The sequence below is a fragment of the Narcine bancroftii genome, chromosome 10, assembly GCF_036971445.1.
Source record: "Narcine bancroftii isolate sNarBan1 chromosome 10, sNarBan1.hap1, whole genome shotgun sequence".
NCBI classification, from domain to species: domain Eukaryota; kingdom Metazoa; phylum Chordata; class Chondrichthyes; order Torpediniformes; family Narcinidae; genus Narcine; species Narcine bancroftii.
Genome location: NC_091478.1, coordinates 40,214,463 through 40,237,979, shown reverse-complemented (window position 1 = coordinate 40,237,979; position 23,517 = coordinate 40,214,463). Strand labels below are relative to the sequence as shown.

Sequence of the window (23,517 nt, the reverse complement as noted above, 5' to 3'; positions counted from 1 at the left end):
TTTGGTCTGTTTCTTCTGCTTCACCTATCAGATCAACCTTAGGAGCTTCCACCACCTCTTCAGTAAGATCTATGAGTGATTTAGCATCTCCAATTAGATCATTTAAGTCCACATCTTCACCTATAAAAACTGTAGTGACACAGACTCAGTATTCTGTTAAATCTTCCTCTGCTTTGATTTCTTCACCAGTGAAAGCATCAGTAATGCCCGAGTCTTCTTCTGTAAAAGGGCCAACTTCGTCACAGTTCTCCTCACGATTGTCTCCAGCCACCACGGCAGGATCGCTTCTGGAAAGATCCTCCATTACCATGACCCCACCAGCCTCCCCTAAAGCGACTGTTAACATGTACTCGACCGCCTTGCCATTCAAGTCCATAATTACGACTGCACCCACGGTTCTGTCCTCGCCTTTGAAATCGGTGTCGGCTTTAAGTTCTTCTCCTGTTAAATCTGTTGTTGATGCCACCCAAGGATTGTCATCTGTGTCCTTTTCTCCATCTAAATTGGTTGCTTCATCGAATGGCCAGATCTCTACGAATGGAATGATGTCACCAATCAAGTATCCCTCAGCTGCAGCTTTTTTTAGCAGTCAAGCAAATGGTTCATCACCCGAGAAAACTTCTGCCACACTGCTGGCAAGCAAAGGCCTTGCAACGGTGCAGAACGCAGTAGAGAAAGCCCAGGTAACCAGCCATAGCGTTACATTTGCTCCTCTTAAATCCTTTGCATCAGCAGCCCCTTCTGCTTTTCAGTCAATAAGATTACCCCCCGCTGGCTCCTTGTATTCCTCATTGAGGTCTTCATCTGTGACCACATCATCTGTGACATCATCGACTATAACTGTACCTGTTTACTCTGTTGTAAATGTATTATCGGAGCCACAACTGAAAAGGCTCTCGGAGGCGACACCACTAACCAAGTCAGCAGCTGCATTATTATCACCAATAAAATCCTTGTCCACAGAATCTCGCCCTCCAGCTCAGTCACAGTTTGCTAAGACCTTATCCCCATTGAAAAGCTCCCTGTATCTTGCTCCCACAGCTCTGAAATTATCATCTGCCTCCTCCCTGTCCTCCAGTCAGGAAATTTTGAAAGACGTTGCAGAGATGAGGGAAGACTTGATGAAGATGACCGCCATCCTGCAAACCGACTCGGCAAGCGAAAAAGCATTCCCGTCGGAGGTGTCTGCAAAGGGAGGAAAAAGCGAGGATGAAAGTGAGGAGCCTTTCAAGCTTGTGGAGAAGGTTAAAGAAGACTTGGTGAAAGTCAGTGAAATCCTTCAGAAGGACGGGCTGTCGGAGCGAAAGAACGGTGCAAAGGGAGCTCAGACAAATGGAGAGCTTTCGGGTGAAGGTGACTGGGTTATGTTTGACTGTGATGATGTTGAGGAGGCGAAGCAAAAGGCCAGTGACCACTTTGGCACTTTTTTACCAATTAAAGTGAAAAACGGAGGAGAAAAGGACTTCAGCTTGGCAAGAGTGGTCGACTACTTGACAAATGATCTCGGAATTGACACGCTGGGAACGATGAGTGATAATAAATATCACCAAACTGACATCAGGAAGGAAGGTGAAGACAAAATGTTCTCCAAAAGGGCTCACAAGCCAACAATGCCTTTGCCAGAACATAAACTCAAGATGCCTCCGCCAACCATGCGCCAGTCTGCTTCAGAAAAGGAACTGAGCAAACTTGCAGACGCGCTAATGGCGACTGAAGCTATTTTGGAGTCACCTGACGATCTTTCTCAGCACGATCAGGACAAGAGTCCTCTGTCGGACAGTGGGTTTGAGACCAGGAGCGAAAAGACACCTTCTGCCCCTCAAAGTGCAGAGAGCACCGGTCCTAAGCCCCTCTTTCAAGATGTTCCCATACCGCCAGTCATAACAGAAACGCGTACGGAAGTGGTCCGTGTCATTCGAAGCTACGAACCATCATTAGATGCGATGCAGGAGTCCAAAACGGAAGGGTTGGCTTCGTTGCAAAATGCAGATATGTTTGCAGAAGTGGAAGAGAAGCCTATTGGTTCAATCAAAGACAAGGTGAAAGCTTTTCAAATCAAAACAAAGTCCGAGGATGAAGACAGCAAATGCTTGAAGAGCAAAGAGGTGCATGTGAAAGAGGAAACTCAAATTACCACAACCACTAGAATGGTTTACCACTCACCCCTCCCCACTGAGAGCAAGGCAAGTGAAAGAATAGAAGAAACTATGTCTGTTCGTGATATCATGAAGGCTTTTCAATCAGGCCGTGATCCTTCGAAAGAACTGGCTGGCCTGTTTGAGCACAAATCGGTGGTGTCTTCAGAAAGCAGCAAGACTGGAGAAGCAATGTCGAGCTATCTTGACAAAGACTCCAACTCGAAACCAAAAGTTGAAAGAACTTTTGAGTTCCATATTGAAAAGGGGAATAAAGTGGAACCGACAGAAGTAATTATCAGGGAGACAAAAAAGCACCCAGAGAGAGAATTGTTTGTTTATCAGAAAGATTTTTTGGGAGACAGAGAGGGAAGGGAAGCCAAAGTTCTCCCAGAGAGGTTTGACGCCTGTCATGACGAGCAGGTACAGCGGGAAGAGGAGGAGCTCACGGCTGAAGAATCCCTTCCATCCTACATGGAGTCATCGAGGGTGAACACTCCTGTGTCCCAGGAGGATGAAAGCCGTCCCAGCTCAGCTCAGCTCATCTCCGATGACTCCTACAAAACGCTGAAGCTTCTCACGCAGCAGTCTGTCGAGTACCACGATGACGAATACTCTGAGATGAGGGGCGAGTCCTACAGGTTTGCGGAGAAGATGCTTCTTTCAGAAAAAATGGATATTTCCCATTCTGACACTGAAGAATCAGTCACTGAGCAGCCTCAGGTCTTCAGTCTGGACCCGCAGGCAACCGGTCATTACCGGAGACTGAATGATGTGTCGCAGGAGAAGGAAATCGCCAAAGTGATGACTGATCACGTCGATCAGTTGCCAGAGCGAGGCAGTCGCCTTGAGAAGGTTGCAGTGCTGCACTATCCACCGGAATCTGGAAGTCCAAAGCATGCCCTGTGGATGCGCTTCAGTGAAGACCAGCAGGAGGGAGGAAGAGAGAAGCTGATTTATGAAGACCGGGTTGACAGAACGGTGAAAGAAGCAGAGGAGAAGCTGACTGAAGTGTCCCAGTTTTTTCGGGACAAAACCGAGAAGTTGAATGATGAGCTGCAGTCGCCAGAAAAGAAGCCCCACAAAAGGGAAGGAATGCAAACCCATTCCGGCCTCAGTTCTGCCAGCAGTAGCCCAGAGAAGCTGCAGCTGACCGACGTAACGCCCAGCGACGAATGGAGCCAGGAGAAGCAGGGCGAGCAGTGCCTTCGCAGGTACTCTGTTCGTGCTGAGGAGAAAAGGACGGCCCATGCAATGGTGGACGCTGCCCAGAGGGCTTCCCTGCCCCTCTCGGATGACGTGAAACATAAAACAAAACCCTGCGAGGCCCTGCCCCAGCAACCTTTTCACTTCAAACACACAGGGAATGGCTCATTGAAGCCTGAGCCGGTGGTGGTGCAGAAGAGCAAGGACTCCTCATGGCACGCCTACCCGCAAGACCGTGCTGTGCAGGGCGGCCAGGCTGACAGCAAACTGAGAAAAGTTGCGGCTCCTTGCTCCGGCGCTCAGGTTGGTGATGAGGTGAAAGCACCCTTTGCGGAAAAGGATTTGCAGGAAGGGCAGCTGAATGTGTCCATTAAACGAGTGCAGGAGAGCAAGCTGCCAATCTACCAGTTCTCCTTGAAAGAAATTAATCAGAAAAAGTTGGAACATGCAGCCCAAGGGGCCATTTCTACCGTGAAGGAAGTGCACGCCAGCAAGTTTAAGGACTTCAGCAGCTTGGGAGGTTTGAACATTGGAATGGATCCTGTGTCGTCAGTGCTTCAGAAGGCAACAGAAGTTACACCACATGCAAATATTTCTCAATTTGTGGCCTCCGCTCCAAAACAGTTAGTGTTTGGTGCAAAAGGTGCAGTTGGTGAAACAGAAGCACCTTTGAAAAAAGACCAAGAGCTACAAATAAAATTGGATAAAGAGAAAAAAGTATACAGAACCTGGGAACACTGTGGGAGTGCCAATCGCAAATCTCACAAGGACAAGCTTACCCACATTCTTGTGCATGATAATCTAATGGAAAACGACCTAGCCCAAGCCGAGTTTCGGTCTGATGGGCACGTGAGAGAAACGATCGCCCCTGCAGTGGAGAAGGAGCATCTGTCAAACAGCAAGCACTCAATAAAGGAAGCTCGAGGGGCCCCGTCGAGCTCTCCGTCCAAGAAGGTGGAGCGAACTTTCGGAGAGGGTGAGAGCTCCAGTGAGCAAATGCGAGGAAAGACTACGAGGAAAGACAGCCCATCACAGATCCCGGTCAGAGTTCAAGAAGAGAAGCCGAAACTGACGTCAAAGATACAAAAATGTAACGGTGATCAAATGAAGTTCCACGAGACTGATGTAGTCATCAAAACACCCAAGGTAATGCTGGAGAGAGCCAAAAAGGGGCCCCAGTTCTTTGAAGAAGAGAGTAGTATTCAGACTAATGGCTCCAAGGACAATCAGTCTGACAGACATGGGAATGGCGTGGACCCAGGCTGCTGTCGGGAAGAGCTGGAAACCTCCCCTGTCAAGTCTCCTGACTCTCTCGAGTTCAGTCCTGTGAAGGATTCCTCACTGAGTGAGTTCTTTGATCAGAGTCCAGTTGAGTTTTTGGATAGAACAGCACCCTTGGCGAGCATTGAAGGTTTTAAAGAAATAAAGGTTTTGCCTGTGTACGTCAGCATTGTTCAAATGGGGAAACACTATGAGAAAGAACCTGTGGGCCCACTCCAAGGAAATATTAAACGAATCACCAGTCAGGAAAGTAGGACAGTGCAGGAGACAAGGGGCTCTTTTTATACAGTTCGCCAGCATAAACCATGCCCCTCTCCTCAGGGTAGTCCAGAAGATGACACTTTGGAACAAGTATCACTGATAGAGAGTTCTGGAAAAAGTCCTGTCACACCTGAAACACCCAGTTCTGAGGAGGTCAGCTATGAACTTTCATCCCAACTTCCCACCATGCATGGAAAGCCCAGTCCGATCCCTGAAGTTTCTGAAGAATCGGAAGAGGAAGAACTGGTCAAAATGGCCTCTGCTAAATACGTGAGCGGACTGACGAGATCCTCGAAGCTGACCGAATCAGATGGAAAAGATAAACGGCAGAAAGAAAATCGTGTCGCCTACATTGAGTTCCCTCCGCCTCCTCCAATCAATACTTTGGATTCCGAGATGCCCGGTGTCAGGAAGAAAGGGCCTGGCACTACCACCGAGGATGAGCTGGATGTGATTGAACTGAGCTTGCAAGAAGAACATGACAAACATTTCATGGCCGAGCCCGTCATCAGAGTCCAGCCACCTTCGCCCATCCCTCCTGGTGCCAATGACAGTGACTCGAGCAGCGATGAGTCCATCTTTCAGCCAGCTCCCATGAAAAAGTACACCTTTAAACTGCAGGACGACACCAACACTGGTTCCTCGAGATGTAAGCCTAAAGAGCAGAGTGGCAAAGATGACGATCCCCAAGATGACGACGAAAATTTGGCTTTGGACGTCACTTCTGAGGAGGATGCAGTCCCAAACGGCAATAATGACCAGTCGGTCACTGAGTGCTCTATAGCAACGACTGCAGAATTCTCCCATGACACCGATGCCACAGAGGTTGACTCCCTTGACGGATACGATCTGCCGGATGAAGATGATGGCCTAACTGAAACTGACTCTAAATCCTTGAATCAGGGAATAGAAACCAAGATGGATGTTTGGGTCACTGAAGGGATTTTGAAGCAGGGGGATCGTTCCTATAGCCAGGGTAAACTTGCAGTAATTGAGGAAGAGGGAAAGGTAGGCGCTGAAGAAGAAACACCCTTGCAGTCTAAAACTCAGACTTCTGAAAAGAAAGGCGAAGGGAAAACTGATGGTAAACCAGGAACCGAGATCTTCACTTTGGAAGGCAGGCATCCTGACAGAACCGGGTTTAATGATTCATATTTTAGTTACAAACTAGAGGAAGAATTTGCAACCCCGTTTAAAACTGTTGCTACCAAAGGCCTTGACTTTGATCCATGGTCTAATGGCCGAGGGGACGATGAAGTCTTTGAAGCTAGGTTGAGAGAGGATGAGCAAAAGGCCTTTGGCTTAGCAGTAGAGGACAGGTCCCAAGCAACAACACCAGATACCACCCCAGCCAGAACCCCAACAGATGAGAGCACTCCAACTAGTGAGCCTAATCCCTTCCCATTTCATGAAGGGAAGATGTTTGAGATGACTCGCAGTGGTGCAATTGACATGAGCAAGAGGGATTTTGTTGAAGAAAGGCTCCAATTTTTCCAAATTGGTGAGCATACCGCTGAGGGGAAGTCAGGGGAGAAGGGGGAAAGGGTTCTAAACACACTTGTAGTCACCACGCTGCCTCAGACAGGGGATAACACAACTGAGGCATCGATAGAGGCGCCCCAAGTTGAGCACGAGAAAGTCCAGGCTAGCGGAAATGGCCTGGAATCGCTATCCAGTGGCAACACAGTGGACAAATCCTCACCGGCCACAGCTGCAAAAGTTGATCCTAAATTACGCACGCCAATTAAAATGGGAATTTCTGCGTCCACAATGACGATGAAGAAAGACATGGGCGCAACTGAGATGGTTGAAGTTAAAGCTGATACCGTGCTGTTAGATGATCAGATCACAGAGCATGCAGTGCTAGAAATAGCTACAGTACAGACTAGAGCTACGAGTCAGGAATGTATGATAGAAAGTGACAGATCTGATTTGCCAATAAGTTCTAATAAGGAAAAGTTTGATTCTCCAGCCACAGACGCTGGCAGCAGTGAGGCCATTAGTCAGTCTGAAGTCAAGCCAGCAATTGAATCAACTGTCCAAGAACCAGAACCATTGACAACCACCAAAACTGACGTGGTAAAAAAACTTGCTGAACCAGTAAGAAAGCCCAAATCGAGACTTCCAGTAAAAACAAACGTGGCCCCATTGTCCGTTTCTCATCCAGATCAGAAAGCGTGCACAGTGAAGCAGCCTAGGAAGAATGAGTTTAAGGCAAAAACAGATCCTCCCAAACATTTTGATGCAAAATCTAGAATCCCTATTAAAAATATTGACAAAACAAATTTGCCTCCACTCACCATATCCCAGTCCAGTGTAGAACAGGGACAGCCAGCCAAAGTAAAGCCGAAGCAATCTTATTCTAGACTGCCAGTTAAGGTAAGGCCTAGCAATACCATGAATAAATCAAGTAGAGCAAACAAGGTACAACCAAGTGAGGTTTGTAAATATTCATTTGGATATTTTAAAGGAATTAGCAGTGAGGCAATAAAACTTGTGGATCGACATGCCAATGAAGAGAAAAGAGGGCAGTCAGAGATCTCTGAAGAAGACAGCACGTCGCGAAATGCAACTTTATCGGAAGCCGGCCTACTTTCCGTTACATCGAGGTCTCCTAGAGATATGAGACCAGAGGCAGCATCTTTAAAATCAAAGGTTGAAAAGGTCTACAGTGAGACAAGGAGCAGTAAAAGGACTGGTGGGGAGGAAAGCAGTCAGGTTTCTGGGCCTCGCGTGGCTCGCATCGCGGAGATCAAGCCTAGTTTGTAAAACTTTCGACTTGTTGATCTTTAGTGCATGACTATCTGTGATTGCTTGTGGCGTGATTTATCCTTTAGCTGTCATGTGATCATTGTCGTTGTTTGTGTTGTTTCGTATTCCCCCCCCCCCCACCCCGTTCCCCCCGCCCGTTTTCTCCAGTGTAATCCCAGTAGTTTTCTCCCAGTGAAGCATGCCTACCAACATTAAGCAGAGAGAATTAGACCACATCTTCTCTGCAGACCTGCAGTTCTATGCAAGTCAGACAAGAAAATGCAACACTTTTGTAAAGCACGTGCAGTTTGTTCACTTTTCTCCAATTACACATTTAGAAAAGTGGGTGTTTTTCAGCATGTTCAAATTCTTTATCAACATTGCGCTGTGACGTCACTTTAAATTTTCCGCATTCATCTGAATTTGGATCTTACTAATGATTGCGATAGGATTTACACTTGTGTAGGTAGCTAGGACCTGTTTATTTCATATACGTGGGCACGAGTAGATTTTTTTTACCTAAATCTGGATGTTGGATGTGTTGCTCAGGATGTTGGCCTAATTCATTGTTTAAAAACTGCAGGCCCTCAGAGCCCGTGTGAAAGGACAGATATAAGGACAGCCATAGTGGCAGATCATCTGGGACTGAGTTGGACAGGTAAGATGCACTTGTAATCTTTGTACACCCTCAAGACAAAAAGGAGACCCTGAATGCTAACTCGCATTTAAAACCATTATTCCAGATTGCGTCCAGCGGTAATTTGAAACCAGAGGTTGGAATCTGGAGCAAAATATCATCTGCTGGAGGAACTCAATGAGTTGAGAAGCCTCTGCGGGGAAGAATAGAATTAGACAAAGGGTCCCGACTAGAAATGTCAACGGTTCTTTTTCTCCCACTGATGTTACTCAACCTGCCGAGTTACTCCAGCAGGTTTTTATTTTGCTCTTCGAAACCACTGCATGTGCTGAGACATTCTTCTAAACCTGGATTTTCCAGCAAAAGCTCAGAGTAAAAAGCAAGAAAGCTATGATAAACGTTTATGCTTTACTTGTTTGACCACATCCAGAGTTTGGTGTTGCTTTGGGAAGAACATAGAGATGACAGAGAAAAGTTCACTGGATTGAGGAATTGAATTATATGGCAATTAGGCCTTTAAAGGAAGAAAATTTGAGGGGAAGAAACAATAGAGGTGTTTAAAACAAGTATTTTGATAATGCCTCCATTAGTAGAACGTGTGTAGTCCAACTCTGATTATCCAAAATGGATAAACGAGTCTAGAGTCGAGGAGCTGGGAGGTGATGCTGCAGCAGTTTAAGGCATTGGTGAGGCCAGGTTTGGAGTACTGTGCTCAGTCTGGTCTCCAAATTATAGAAAGGATATAGATAAGATGGAGAGGGTGCAAAGAAGGTTTTCAAGAATGTTGCCTGGCTTACAGCATCTGAATTACAGTGAGAGATTAAGGAGAATGGGACTTTATTCATCGGAACGTAGACGATAAATCTCCGGGACCAGACAAAATATTCCCAAGGACACTCAGGGAGGCTAGTGGACAGATAGTGGGGCCATTAACAGAGATATTTAGGATGTCACTGGACACGGGGATAGTGCTAAAGGATTGGAGGGTGGCGCATGTGGTTCCGCTGTTTAAGAAAGGGTCTAAATGTAAACCTGGGAATTATAGGGCCGTGAGTCTGACGTCTGTGGTGGGCAAGTTGATGGAAAGTGTTCTGAGGGATGGTATTTAGAATTATTTGGAGGTACAGGGATTGCTAGGGAGTAATCAGCATGGTTTTGTCAGGGGTAGATCATGCTTGACAAACCTGATTGAGTTTTTCAAGGGGGTTACAAAAAAGGTTGATGAAGGGAAAACTGTGGATGTTGTCTATTTAGTAAAGCTTTTGACAAAGTTCCCCACAGGAGGTTAGGAAAAAAGGTGGAGGAATAAGGTATAAATGAGGAGGTAGTGAAATGGATTCAGCAATGGTTGGATGGGAGATGTCAGAGAGTAGTGGTAGAAAATTGTTTGTCCAATTGGAGGCCAGTGACTAGTGGAGTTCCTCAGGGATCGGTCCTCGGTCCACTACTGTTTGTTATATATATTAACGATCTGGAAGTAGGGGTGGAGAATTGGATAAGCAAGTTTGCGGATGATGCAAAGATTGGTGGTGTTGTGGACAGTGAGGAAGATTACCGTAGATTAAAAGGTGATTTAGGAAGGCTGGAGGTGTGGGCTGAGAAATGGCTGATGGAATTTAATACAGATAAGAGTGAGGTGTTACATATTGGAAAGGCAAATCTAAATAGGTCATATGCATTAAATGGTAGGCTATTGAGATGTGCAGAGCAACAAAGGGATTTAGGAGTGATGGTAAATAGTACCCTCAGGGCTGATACTCAGGTAGATGGTGTGGTGAAGAAGGCATTTGGAATGTTGGCCTTCATAAATCGGAGTATTGAATTCAAGAGTAGGGAGGTTATGATGAAATTGTACAAGGCATTGGTGAGGCCAAATTTGGGGTACTGTGTACAGTTTTGGTCACCAAATTATAGGAAAGATATAAACAAAATAGAGAGAGTGCAGAGAAGGTTCACGAGAATGTTGACAGGATTTCAAGGTTTGAGTTACAGGGAAAAGTTGTGCAGATTGGGGCTTTTTTCTCTGGAGCGTAGAAGATTGAGAGGGGACTTGATAGAGGTGTTTAAGATTTTAAAAGGGACAGACAGAGTAAATGTGGATAGGCTTTTTCAATTAAGAGTGGGGGAGATTCAAACTAGAGGGCATGGTTTAAGATTGAAGGGGGAAAATTATAAGGGGAACATGAGGGGAAATTTCTTTACGCAAAGGGTGGTGGGGATGTGGAATGAGCTTCCGACAGACGTGGTCGAGGCGGGATCATTGGGAAAGTCTAGATAGTTACATGGATAGGAGAGGAGTGGAGGGGTATGGACCGGGCGCTGGTCAGTGGGACTAGGAGGGTGGGGATTTGTTACGGCATGGACTAGTAGGGCCGAACTGGCCTGTTCTGTGCTGTAAGTGGTTATATGGACTGAGATAGGACTTGATAGAGGTATTTAAAATTATGAAAGGAATAGATAGACTAGACATAAACAGACTTTTTCCCCTGAGGGCAGGGGAGGTTGGAACAAGAGGCCATGAGTTCAGGGTAAGGGGGGGGTAACACTTTAGGAGAAATATTAGAGGTGGCTTTTTCTCTCAGTGAGTGATGGCAGAATGGAATGATCTTCCGAATGAGATAGTTGTGGCAGGGTCCCTTCTGTAATTTAAGAAAAGGTTGGATGTGTACATGGAGGTGAGGTGGTTGGAGGGTTATTGGCGGAGAGCGGGAGGTTTGAGCTAGAGGAGTTGTTCTAGTGAACCGGTGCAGACTCGAAAGGCCGACATGGCCTGTTTCCGCTCCGTAAATGGTTATATGGTTACATGGATATTTTCGGAGAACTGGTCATTTTTTTAAAAACAGCCCAGTAGCAACAGCAAATCACTTGCAACAGTGTTTAAACAGCCACACACAACAAGGGAAGGCCTTCTCGGCAAGAAATAATGTTCAATTCTCACCGAAAAAAACAACCTGATCAAAAGAAAAGATAAATCCAGCACCAAAAAATAATCAGAGGTTTTTCCAAAATTCCAAATTTTTTTCAATTTATGACGTCAGTTCAGCTCTGGAAAAAAAATTCCGTTAACTGAGGATTTCTGATTGTTTTGGATACCTTCATTTATCCAAAAATTTTCGGAGGTGCAATTATGTCATTTTGACTTCGAAATTTTTCAGATAAATGAGGATTTCTGGTTTTTCTGAAACCCTCAATTATCTGAAAAAAAAATTTCCGAGTCGAACAGATGTCACTTCCGGGTCCAAAAAATTTGAGATAGCTGAGATTTTGGATAATCGGTGTACTATATTTGAGATAGTCAGTGAAAGACACGAGGATCTTCAGGTAACAAGTCATAAATGGGAATGTATCCCCAAATAATCTGGTAATAACTTTTCAAAAAGATACTAGAAATTCTATTATAGAATGGTCATTAATGACTAATCGAGAAAAGTCGGGCAAAGTGTCTAAAAATAGAGATTAAGACTATAAATCAGCTTCAGTGTTACTTTAAATATAATAATCATGGATGTTAGCAGGAACTCGAGTCCAATGCACAACAGTGTTAGTGAAATACTAGCTTGTCACACAGCATCCATAGGTAGTAAAGGTTAGCCAACATTCTGTGCCCGAGCTTTTCATTAGGGAATCTGCAGAAACTTGGCAGGTCAGGCTGAGTCTTGATCCAAAACATTAACTGTCCCTTTGCCCCCACAGATGTCGCCTGATGTGCTGCATTCCGCCATCAGTTTGTTTTTTGTTTCAAATTAGAGTCTCTGTGCCTCCAAAGACCTGATGATAATGAAAATAAAAGAAAGAAAATAGCATAGTGTTGAATAATTTACTGTTACAAGATCAAACCAGCAACCACAAAGAAGGCATATCACACAGGGGTAACGATGAACAATTACTTTATTAACAAAAAATTCACCTTCAAACTTGAATTCAAGATCCCCCCTTTTATAACAATGCCCACTGGTTACTATGCAAATTTCTATAACAGTGTAAAACTAATAAATTCCCCAGCCTAAGAGGTGGTTGGCAGCAGGGTCAGTTTTGTCATTTAAGAGAAGGTTGGTTAAGAGCATGGATGTGAGGGGGTTGGTGGTTTATGGACAGAGAAACAGGTAGGTGGGACTAGAGGAGATCACTTAAATCAATGCAGACTAGAGGGGCTGAGATGGCCTGTTTCCGTACTGTAATTGTTATATGGTTAAACGAGACTCTTGGAGTTTACCAAGGTGAAATAACGGAAGAATTCAGCCACTGAAGTTGGAATTCAAGGGCCAAACCCATCGGGACCATTGCCTGAAGAGGGCGCACAAAATCAGTGAACCGGTGCGGACTCGAAAGGCCAACATGGCCTGTTTCCGCTCCGTAAATGGTTATGTGGTTAAATATAACATATGTAATTAAAGTCTAAGTTATATTTCCAACCAGCCCGCAGAAAAACTTAGACACAAACTTCGATCTCAACTGAAGCAAAGATCATTACTGGCACAGTTTCAATTTCCTGGTTAGACAGAATTTTATCTCTTATCCAAGCAAGATCAGGATCATGCTTTTGTCTTCTCTTCTTCTCTTGACAACAGCAAAGCTGGATCCTTAGATTTGTCTTCAATGCTTGCCTCCACTACAGGATCATCACAGACTTTCTCTACCTCTACCTTTTTTCTAGACATGGCTCTAGTAATGGCACACGCAGGGTAAATTTCCAAATCCGGACTCATAAACCAATGGTTTACTGGTGAGTTTTACCGCAGGTATGACTTTAACCTCTGCTAAATAATTTCCTAACAAATAAGAAACTCCATCCACCGGCAGACTTGATCTTATCCCTATCGTAACCAGGCCATTAACTAAGTCTGATTTCATCACTATTCTATGCAAAGGTATAGGTTCTGCTTCACCACCAATGGCTTTAATTAAATTCACATCTCCAGTATCAGCCTCCTCACCAAAATTCAAAACGTTGCTTAATACAAGCTATTGGGCTGCTCCAGTATCCCGCAGGATTTTAACTGGCACTTGATTGGATCCTTCTTTAACCGAAATGAAACCTTCAGTCATGAATGGTTTAAAAATATCCCTAACTTTCTCACTCTGAACACAGGCAGTTGGTACCACTCCTTTCTCTTTCTTCCTTTTCAGTACAAGACAATTTGCTTTTATGTGCCCTGGCTTCTTACAATAGTGGCAAATAACACTAGAAAATTTTTCCTTCACCCATTTCTCTTCCTCTCTTCCTTTAACCTTACTTCTAGATTTTCTTTCTACTCTACTTGGATTATCAGCAGTATTTCTTTGAAAGGTTTTCCCTGGTGTCCACTTAGACTTGTGGGTTAAAGCATATTCCTCTGTGAATTTAGCCAATTCTTGCCAAGCTTTTATATTTTTCTCTGCCAAGTACACTTGAATATCATCAGGGACACAATTTTTAATCTCCTCAATAGAATGATTTTCCTCAATAAATCAAAGTTATTTTCTACTTTCATTGCGCCACACCACAGATCAAAACGTACATCCTTCCTATAAGCAAAATCCAGGTAAGATTGGGTTGCTGCTTTTTTTAAACACCTTAACTTTTGTCTATAAGACTCTGGAACTAGTTCATAAGATCGGAGTATAGCCTGCTTTACAAATTCATAATCAGCTGCTTGTTGTACAGTGAGACACGAGTGCACCTGTTGGGCTTTCCCTTTAAGAACACTTTGTACCAGGAGTGACCACTGGTCTGGTGGCCATTTTAAATTTACAGCTACTTTCTCAAAATGCTGAAAATACTGGTCTGTTTCAGCTTCCTCAAATGGAGGAACTAACCTCACTTTTCTACTGACCAGAAACCTCTCCTCCTGACCAGCATGTGGGTTTTGGACTTCTCCCTCTCCTTGGGTTAGGGTCTGCCTCAATTTAGCTAGTTCTAGCTCATGTTTCTGTTCTTTCTCTCTCTCTCCTCTCTTGCGGCTGCTCTTTCCTCAATTTCTGCCTGCCTGACTGCTTCCCGTTCGGCTTTCCTTTCTGTCTCTCTTTTTTCCTCTCTCTTCCCTTTCCTCCTGCCTTACTGCTTCCCGTTCGGCTTTCCTTTCTGCCTCTCTTTTTTCCTCTAACTCTAGTTTTCTCAAAGCCAACTTTACTTCCTCTGACCTTTTCTCCTTTGGAAACTGTTCTAATGCAACTCCTTCAAATACCCTCTTTCCTACATAGTGCTTAACAATCTTTCAGACAATTTCCTCTTTTTAATCCCAGTTCTTACTGTAAGAAGTTTTAACTTTCCAACTATAACCATCAGTTCTGACTTTTTAACTATTTTTACATTAACTACTGAAGGGTTCGCTATGAACTGGTCAGTATTCATAGTTGCTGGTTTTTCTGCTGGTGTTTATTTTTAATTTCAAGCTGGAGGTTGAGTCAAACTCAGACGACTGATAACTAAGCACAAGTCAATCGCCCCTCAAGCTTCCAAATTGGTTTGATCCTGGACGATCCCCCCCAAATTATGTTACAAGATCAAACCAGCAACCACAAAGAAGGCATATCACACAGGGGTAAAGATGAACAATTACTTTATTAATAAAAAAATTCACCTTCAAACTTTTAATTCAAAATCCCCCCTTTTATAACAATGCCCACTGGTTACTATGCAAATTTCTTTAACAGTGTAAAACTAATAAATTCCCCAGCCTAAATATTAAAGTCTAAGTTATATTTCCAACCAGCCCACAGAAAAACTTAGACACAAAACACACAAGACTCACAAAACTTCGATCTCAACCGAAGCAAAGATCTTAAACAAAATTCAATTTGTTTGGTAAACTGAAGCCAAAAAAATAACTTTGAGAGATAGAGCACAAAATTTGAAGTGATCTTGTGGTGCTCGCAGAGAGAGGAACCACCTGCTTGGTCTGGATCCTTCTGCCTGCCTTCAGAATGTTCATCCTTTTTGAAATCCCAACATTCTAAACTGTCCTCCAGACCATGACTCATGCTCTGGCCCTTCTTCCATTCCACAGCACCACCAAGTGGTGGTTTATCGTCTAAGTCCAGAAATGTTTTAGATCATTTTTCTGCACATGCTCAGTCCATCTCCCACTCTCTCAGCAGTCCACCTTCACCTTGGCTCTCTAAAGCAAACTGTCACTTTTTAACATAAAACCACGCAACACATAGGCCAATACACAACACAGAACACCAAAAGACATCTTTGAACATGTTCTGCATTGATGTTGTCCTTTGTAATATTCCCATGAAAGCATTTAACAAAATGGAGATACAGGACTGCCCTTTCTACCTCATTCAATCCCACTGTTCATGGATACATGAGGTCCTTCCGAGCAAGACGCCCATTTTTTTGCACTTCTTTCACACTGCATTTGGTCTTCCTGCTTCGAAGAAAACAAAGGCAGATTAAGTCTCGCTTTGTGGAACACCGCTGAGGAGAATGACTCTGCCTCCTGTAATCCCACCTTCTCTGATCTCTCCGTTGGGCCCAATGTAAAAGTCATCCTCAGTCTGGCTTTTTGTTTTGGATTTCCAGCAACTGTATGATCAGCAGCTTCAATATTCTAGCGTCGTTCTCTTTCCAACTGCCCACTTTCCTCTGAAAGCACCAAAACACTGCATCATTTGGGCAACCTAGGTCCACCCTCAATCAGGGACCTTCCCTCCATTCACTCCACCCTCCCACTCTGCTGCTAGAAATGCAGTTGGCATGAATGGCCATCGACTCAGCACTCCGTCCCTCACTGCCCTAATTCTGCCTGACCTGCTGAGTATTTTAATGCAAAGCTTGGTAAAAGTCAGAGTAAAATCTCTTTCTAACTTGTTGCAGATTTGTGCTAATAGATTTGTGTGCCGCATTGTTGCACCTCTCCATGAAGAGGGAAGCATTTCAGGCCAATGAGCTTTCAGCATAATTGAGAGCTGATGAAGATGCATCAATCTGAAATAGTCACTCTTTCTCCCTGCCTGATATTCTAAGTACTTCCATCATTTTCTGGGTTTTTTTTTTTGAAATTTTCAAAATCTGCATTATTCGACGTTTATATTAAAGGCTGCCTTCCTAGCAATGAGCTAGAAGGTCACACCATTGTTAATGGACCTCATGTAACCATTTACGGAGCGGAAACAGGCCATGTCAGCCTTTCAAGTCCTCACCGGTTCACTAGAACAACTCCACTAGCTCAAACCTCCCGCTCTCCGCCAATAACCCTCCAACCCCCTCACCTCCATGTACACATCCAACCTTTTCTTAAATGACAGAAGGGACCCTGCCGCAACTATCTCATTCGGAAGATCATTCCATTCTGCCACCACTCACTGAGTGAAAAAGCCACCTCTAATATTTCTCCTAAAGTGTTACCCCACTTACCCTTAACTCATGGCCTCTTGTTCCATCACAGTTAACATTCAAGTGCAATCAGTGAGATATTGAAAGAACTCAGTGTGTCTGCCTGCCCGCTGAGTTCTTCCTGGCTTCTCATTGTCTGCTCAAGATTCCAGCGTTGGCGGTTTTTATGTCTCCTGGCTTTCCTGGACAATGCAGTTTTACTGAAAGACTCGTATAAAAAGATGTTCCTGGGTGTTTCTTCCAGGTCAAAAAAAATAACCAGAATGGGATCTGTGAAGAAGTGCAGAAACTTTGTCTAGTCTCTTGGCTAATACTTCTCCTCACCTAAGTATTTATTTTTATTCTGGATGCAGAGGTACAGATGAATGGGATCCATGGTGAATTAGTAGTTTGGAAACCAAATTGACTGGCAAAGAAAAGTCAGAAAGTAGTGGTGGAAGAATGTTACTCAGGCTGGGACTGACCCCTGAATATCACAGAATATAAGTGCCTTGGGTGAAGAAGTTGGTGAACGGGTCACCAAATAGTAAATTTGCAGATGATAAAAAAAATTGATGGAGCTATGGGCAGAGTAGAGCTGTACAAAGAGAAGGGAGGAAAGTTTCAGAGAGACAGCAGGAGTATGTTTTCTTTTACACAGAGTTGTGGGTGACTGGAATGCATTGTCAGGAGTGGTAGTGGAGACTGAAACAATTCGGGGTATTTAAGAGTCTCTTAGACAGGCACATGGATTAAAGAAAAATAGAGGGTTATGGGGTGGGGTTTTTTTAAAGGTGTATGTGGGTCGGCATAACATTGTGGGCCGAAAGGATCTGTGATGTAATGTTCTATCAAAGAATACAATATGATATAAATCAGTTACAGAAGTGGACATCGAATCAGCAGATGAAGCAGGGTTGGTGCCAAGGGGAGGGCATTCGCAGATATTGCCCACCCCCCCAAGCGAGGTGCTATGCCCCCCATGCGCTCATGGCCATCGCTTGCCACCAGACCCGCCCCCGCCACTGTGCGTCAAGCGTGACTAGCATGTAGCTTGAAGTACGCCAGTGACTCTCCACCCAGTAAAAGCAGCACTTTTGTCTGCTACGTCGGAGGGAAGGAGGACCAGCATCCACCAACACCCACTCCCCCCCCCCCCCCGAACGGTGAGTGAGTCTACGAGCGTTGGACTGTGCGCCCCACCCCCCGTTACCTGCATACCCCCACCCCCCAAACTCATTGTGGCGCCAACCCTGATATGGAGTTTCATCCAAATAAATGTGAGTTGTTGCACATTGGGAGATCAAATGTAAGGAGAATGAATACAGTTAATGGCAAGAGTCCTAAAAGCGTCATAATACAAAGGGATCTGTGGGTCCAGGTGCATAACTCGTTGAACATGGCCATGAAAGGAGATAGAGTGATAAAATGCATGGTTTGCTTGCCTTTATTGGGCAGCGCATTGAATACAAAAATAAGGAAGTCATGGTGCATTTATATAAAACTTTGGTTAGACTGCCACCTGGAATACTGTCTGCAATTGTGGACACCCCATATGTGGAGGCTTTGCAAAGGGCACAGAGTCAGGAAGGTTGCCATAGCAGCTAGTGCAACACCTTTACAGTGCCAGTGATTGGGACCAGACTGGGGTTCAAATCCCGTGCTCTCTGTAAGAAGCCCGTACGATCTCCCCATGTCTGTGTGGGTTTTCTCCAGGGATTCCAGTTTCCTCCCACCCTTCAAAAACGTACCATGGTTTAAAATGGGCAGCATGGACTCATGGGCCCGAATTGACTTGTTAAGGTTCTGTACTTCTAATTTTTTTTTTAATAGCTGTCATACGCAAGAGTACAGATGCACTGAAAGCCTTGCCTGCTGCAGCTTCCCAGCTACACAGACATCAACAACAATTTAAGTATAATTAACCTGAAAGAAAGTAAAGGTAATATAAAAGAATGATATAAATAAATAAATACTTCACCGTTAGTCTGTAGCTCAAAAAATATACTGAGTCAGTAGTACAGTCAGTTCTGTGCTTGTCTTGAGGTAGTGATATGGCTCAGCTAGGACAGGGGAGATTCAGCTGTTGAGAAAGAACTGTTCTTCAACCTGGAATTGCTGGATTTTAGGCTTTTGTATCTTCTTTCTGAAAGTAGCAGTGAGAAGAGAGCATGTCCAGCCTGTGTGATGAGAATCTATTGTGTCAATTGCTGCCTTGACAAGGCAGTGCCTCGCATACGTGCCTTCCGCGGATATGAAGTCAGTGCCTGCTATGTACACCACTCTGCTGCCTTCTGAGTTCCTGTGCATTCAGTAGGTGAAAGATTGAGGCTTTCTGTTGCCAGTATCCAAGAGCTTTCCCTCAACAGGCATAATTCAGACCAGAGGATTTCGGTCAGTAACTAAGGAGGTAAAATATTTCAACAATGATCGCTTCAATAAGGACCAATTTATTCTTACTGTCGTCCATTTGAAACGGACACAAAATCTATCCTCCCCTCTCCATGCAATAGAGGAGCGGGAGTTTGACTGAGAGGAGATTAAGTACAGTACAACTCCGATTATCCGAAATTGGATTCTCCTAAATCGTCGTTTATTTGAATTTTTTTTTTAAAATTTGGATAACTAAGGATATCCAAAATCCTAATTTATCCAAAAAATTTTTGGAACCTAACTGACCAGGGACCTCAGGCTCCCGGTGCCGGTAGTGGGGACATCGGGCATCAAGGCAGGAATGGGACCCTCGGGCTCCTGGCATCTGTGGGGCCTCAGTGTGGAGGTGACTGGTGGTGGCCAGCATTTTTTTGGGTGAGAATTAAACTTATTTTAATGGTTAAAAAGCCTTGTTGTTTGTTACAGGTGATTTGCTGTTAATACTGGGCTATTTTTAAAAATGACGCATTCTCCAAAAAAAAGTATCCGAAATGGGCCCGGTCCCGTACATTTCGGATAATCGGAGTTGTACTGTATTAGAATAAGAAATAAAAATAGAATTAAACCTTATTCTGGTAGTGTAGTGTATCACAAATTTCAGTGATCTCTTGCTGCTCTGCTTGACTGCCATTTGGGAGTCAGGGAGGAATTTTACAATGTTTTTCCTGTAATTGGCCAAAACAGTTTTTTTCTTTGGTTTTTTTGGCCTCCCACAGGAGCCACCTTACCAGCATATGAGAGCAGAGAGTCATAGAAAATCCAAAAGGAGCAGTAGTGTCAGATAGAGAGAAATAAAGATAGAAGGAGATAGTTAGAGAGAGAGAGTTTGGATATGGCAACCAAGGCAGGGGAATGTTCCTCTTCCAAGATGTAGGTTACCAGGGTATCCCTGGCGACTTCATCTGTGAGAAGTGCATCCAGCTGCAGCTCCTGTCAAACCACGAGTTAAGGAATTGGAGCTGGAGTTGGATGAACTCCAGAACATTCAGGAGGCAGAAGGGATGATTGATAGGAATTAGAGAGACTTGATTACACTTGGGAGGCAGGAAGAGGGTGACATTCAGGTGAACGAAAGGGAACAGGCAGGCTGGGCAGGATACCCTTCAAGGGATTCCCCTGAATAACAAGTATAGCCACAGCGATCAGATCTCTGGCACGGAATCTGATCCTGTGGCTAAGAAGGGAAGGGAGGAGAGGAGGCGAGCTGTAGTGATAGGGGATTCCATAGTTAGGGGGACAGATAAGAGGTTCTGTGGAGGACATCGAGTATCCCGGATGGTATGTGGCCTCCTTGGTGCCAGGGGTTGAGATATCTCAGAACGAGTTCAGGGCATTCTCAGGAAGAAGGGAGGGTCCAGTTACATTGGTAGGAAGGGTGAGGAGGTCCTGAAAGGAAAGCTCAATGAGTTAGGCACAAGATTGAAGGACAGGACCTCCAGGGTAGCGACCTCAGGATTGCTACCCATGCCACGTGCTAATGAGGTTAGAAATAGAAGCGTAATGCAGCTTAACACATTACTAAAGACATGATGTAGCTGGGAGGACTTCAGGTTTTTGGATCATTGGGTTCTCTTTCAGAGAAGGTGGGGCCTATTCCAACAGGACGGTTTGCATCTAAACTGGAGGGGGACAAATAACCTTATGGTCAGCTTTGCTAGTGCTGGTCCAGTGGGTTTAAACTAGATTTGCAGGGGGAGGGAAACCAGAGTGCCAGAGCGGATAGTGAAGTGGAGAGGGATAAAGGTCACGTGAGGACTGCATGTATAGACTGAAATCATAAGGTTTCTTTGTGACAGAAATGTTCTCAGCTGTATTAAGTTCAATGCAAGGAGTATTGTCGGAAAAGCAGACGATCTTAGGGTGTGAGTTGGCACATGGGATCACAACATTATTGCTATGGTGAGACTTGATTACAGGAGGGGCAGCTCAATGTTCTGGGGTTCTTTTGTTTCAGACATGATAGAGGTGGGAGGGATGAAAGGGGGAGGAGTGGCATTGTTGGTCAGGAAAAATATCACTGCTGTGCTTAGACAGGACAGTCCAGATGGCTCATCTGCAGAGGCCATATTGGTGGAGTTGAGGAATGGGGAAAGATGTGACCACACTGATAGGGTTATATTGTAGAACACCCAATAGTCTGAGAGAATTGGAGGAGCAAATCTGTAGGGAGAAGCAGAAAGTTGTGATAGTAGGAGATTTTAACTTCCCACATATTGACTGGGACTCCCATATTGTACAAGGGCTGGGTAGCTTGGAGTTTGTCAAATGAGTTCAGGAAAGTTTTATAAATCAATATATAGGGGTACCAGCAGAGAGACGATGTAATACTTGATCTGCTATTAGGGAACCAGACAGGTCAAGTGACTGAAGTAGGTGTAGGTGAAAATTTTGCATCCAGTGACCATATTATCATTAGTTTCAAGTTAATTATGGATAAGGCTAGGTCTGGTCCTCAAATTGAGATTCTAAATTGGAGAAAGGCCAATTTTGTGGAAATGAGAAAGGAACTAGAAAGAGTAGTTTGGGTTAAGTTGTTTTCTGGCAAGGATGTGTTCAGTAGTGGAAGGCCTTCAAAGATTAAATTTTGAGAGTGCAGACTTTGCATGTTCCTGTCAGGTTTAAGTCAAACTTAACAGGCCTTGGTTTTCAAGGGATATTCGAGATCTGGTCAAGAAAATAGAGGTGTATGGCGGGTATAGGCAACAAGAAGCTAATGAGGTACTAGAAGAGTATAGAAAATGTAAGAAAATACTTAAGAAGGAAATCAGGAAGGCAAAAGAAGATATGAGAGTTTGCTTTGACAGATAATGTAAAGTTAAACCTGAAGGGCTTCTACAAGTATGTTGAGAGTAAAAGGATAGTAAGGGACAAAATTGATCCCCTAGAAGATCAGAGAGGTCATTAATGTATGGAGCCTCATGGAATAGGGGAGATCTTAAACAGTTTTTTTGCATCAGTATTTACTCAGGAAACTGTCATAGTGAACAAGGAAGGAAGGGAAACAAGCAGTGGTGTCATAGAACATATAAAGATTAAAGAGGAGCAGGTACTTGGTGTCTTACAGCAAATAAAGGTAGATAAATCCCCCAGGCCTGATATGATATTCCACTGAATCTTGAGAAAAATTAGAGTGGAAGTTTCAGGGGCCATGGCAAAAATATTTAAAATGTCTTTAGCTACGGGTGAGGTGCCAGAAAATTGGAGAGTAGCTCATGTTGTTCCATTGTTTAAAAAAAGAATCCAAAAGAAAAACTGGAAATTACAGGCTAGTAGTAGGTAAATTATTGGAGGGTATTCTAAGAGGTCGGGTGTACAAATATTTGGACAGCCAAGGGCTGATTAAGGATAATCAGCCTGGCTTTGTGCATGGTAGATTGTGTTTAATGAATCCTAGAATTTTTCAAGGAGGTTACCAAGAAAGTAGATGAAGGGAAGGCTGTGGATGTGGTCTACATGGACTTTAGTAAGGCCTTTGACAAGGTCACTAGGTATCCATGGAGAGGTTGTAAACTAGATTTGAAATTGGCTAAATGGGAGAAGTCACAGAGTTGTGGTGAATGATTGCTTCTCAGACTGGAGGCCTGTGATTAGTGGTATGCCTCAGGGATCAGTGTTTTTTTTTTTTTGTTGTCTATATCATTGATCTGGATGATAATGTGATAAATTGGATCAGCAAGTTTGCTGATGACACTAAAATTGGAGGCGTTGTGGACAACGAGGAAGGCTTTCAAAGTTTGCAGAGGGAACTGGGCCAACTGGAAAAATGGTCCAGAAAATGGCAGATGCAATTTAATGCAGACAAGTGTGAGGTGTTGCACTTTGGAAGGACAAACAAAGGTAGGACATACACACAGTAAATGGTAGGGCACTGAGGAGTGTGGAGGAACAAAGGGATCAGGGAATGTGGATACATAATTCCCTGAAAATCGCATCAAACGTAAAGAAAGCTTTTGGCTTCCTAGCCTTCATAAATCAAAGTATTGAGTATAGGAGTTGAGATGTTATGGTAAGGTTGTATAAGACACTGCTGAGGCCAAATTTAGAGTATTGTGTACAGTTCTGGTTCCCAAACTACAAGAAAGATGTTGCCAGCTTTTCAGGAGTTGAGTTCCAAAGAAAGATTAGGACTTTATTCCTTGGAGTGTAAAAGAATGAGGGGAGATTTGATAGAGGTTTAAAAAATTGAGGGGTATAGACAGAGTAAATGCGAGTAGGTTCTTTCCACTTAGATTAGGAGGGATAAATACAAGAGGACGTGGCTTTGGGTGAAAGGGGAAAGGTTTGGGGGAACATTAGGGAGAACTTTTTCACTCAGTGTGGGGTGAGTGTAGAATGAGCTGCCATCTGGCGTGGTAAAAGTGGCCTCACTCTTAAGTTTTAAAAATAAATTAGATAGATACATGGATGGGAGAGGCCTGCAGGGTTATGGAACAAGGCGCAGGTCAGTGAGACTAGCGGAATGATGTTTCGCCACAGACTAGACGAGCCGAATGGCTTGTTTTCTGTGCTGC

General features: G+C 44.1%; 1 protein-coding gene and 1 pseudogene across 17 annotated transcripts in view; both read left to right on the top strand.

Moving 5' to 3' along the window:
* Positions 1-23,517, top strand: part of LOC138744480 (ankyrin-3-like) — a 666,186-nt gene that overhangs the window by 610,416 nt on the left and 32,253 nt on the right. For all 17 annotated transcript variants that reach the window (XM_069900721.1, XM_069900714.1, XM_069900719.1 and 14 more), the window contains one exon: positions 8,218-8,292. In XM_069900721.1, coding sequence (XP_069756822.1) covers positions 8,218-8,292 — 75 coding nt within the window. The remainder of the gene's footprint in view (positions 1-8,217; positions 8,293-23,517) is intronic.
* LOC138744479 (ankyrin-3 pseudogene) lies at positions 271-7,697 on the top strand (annotated as a pseudogene).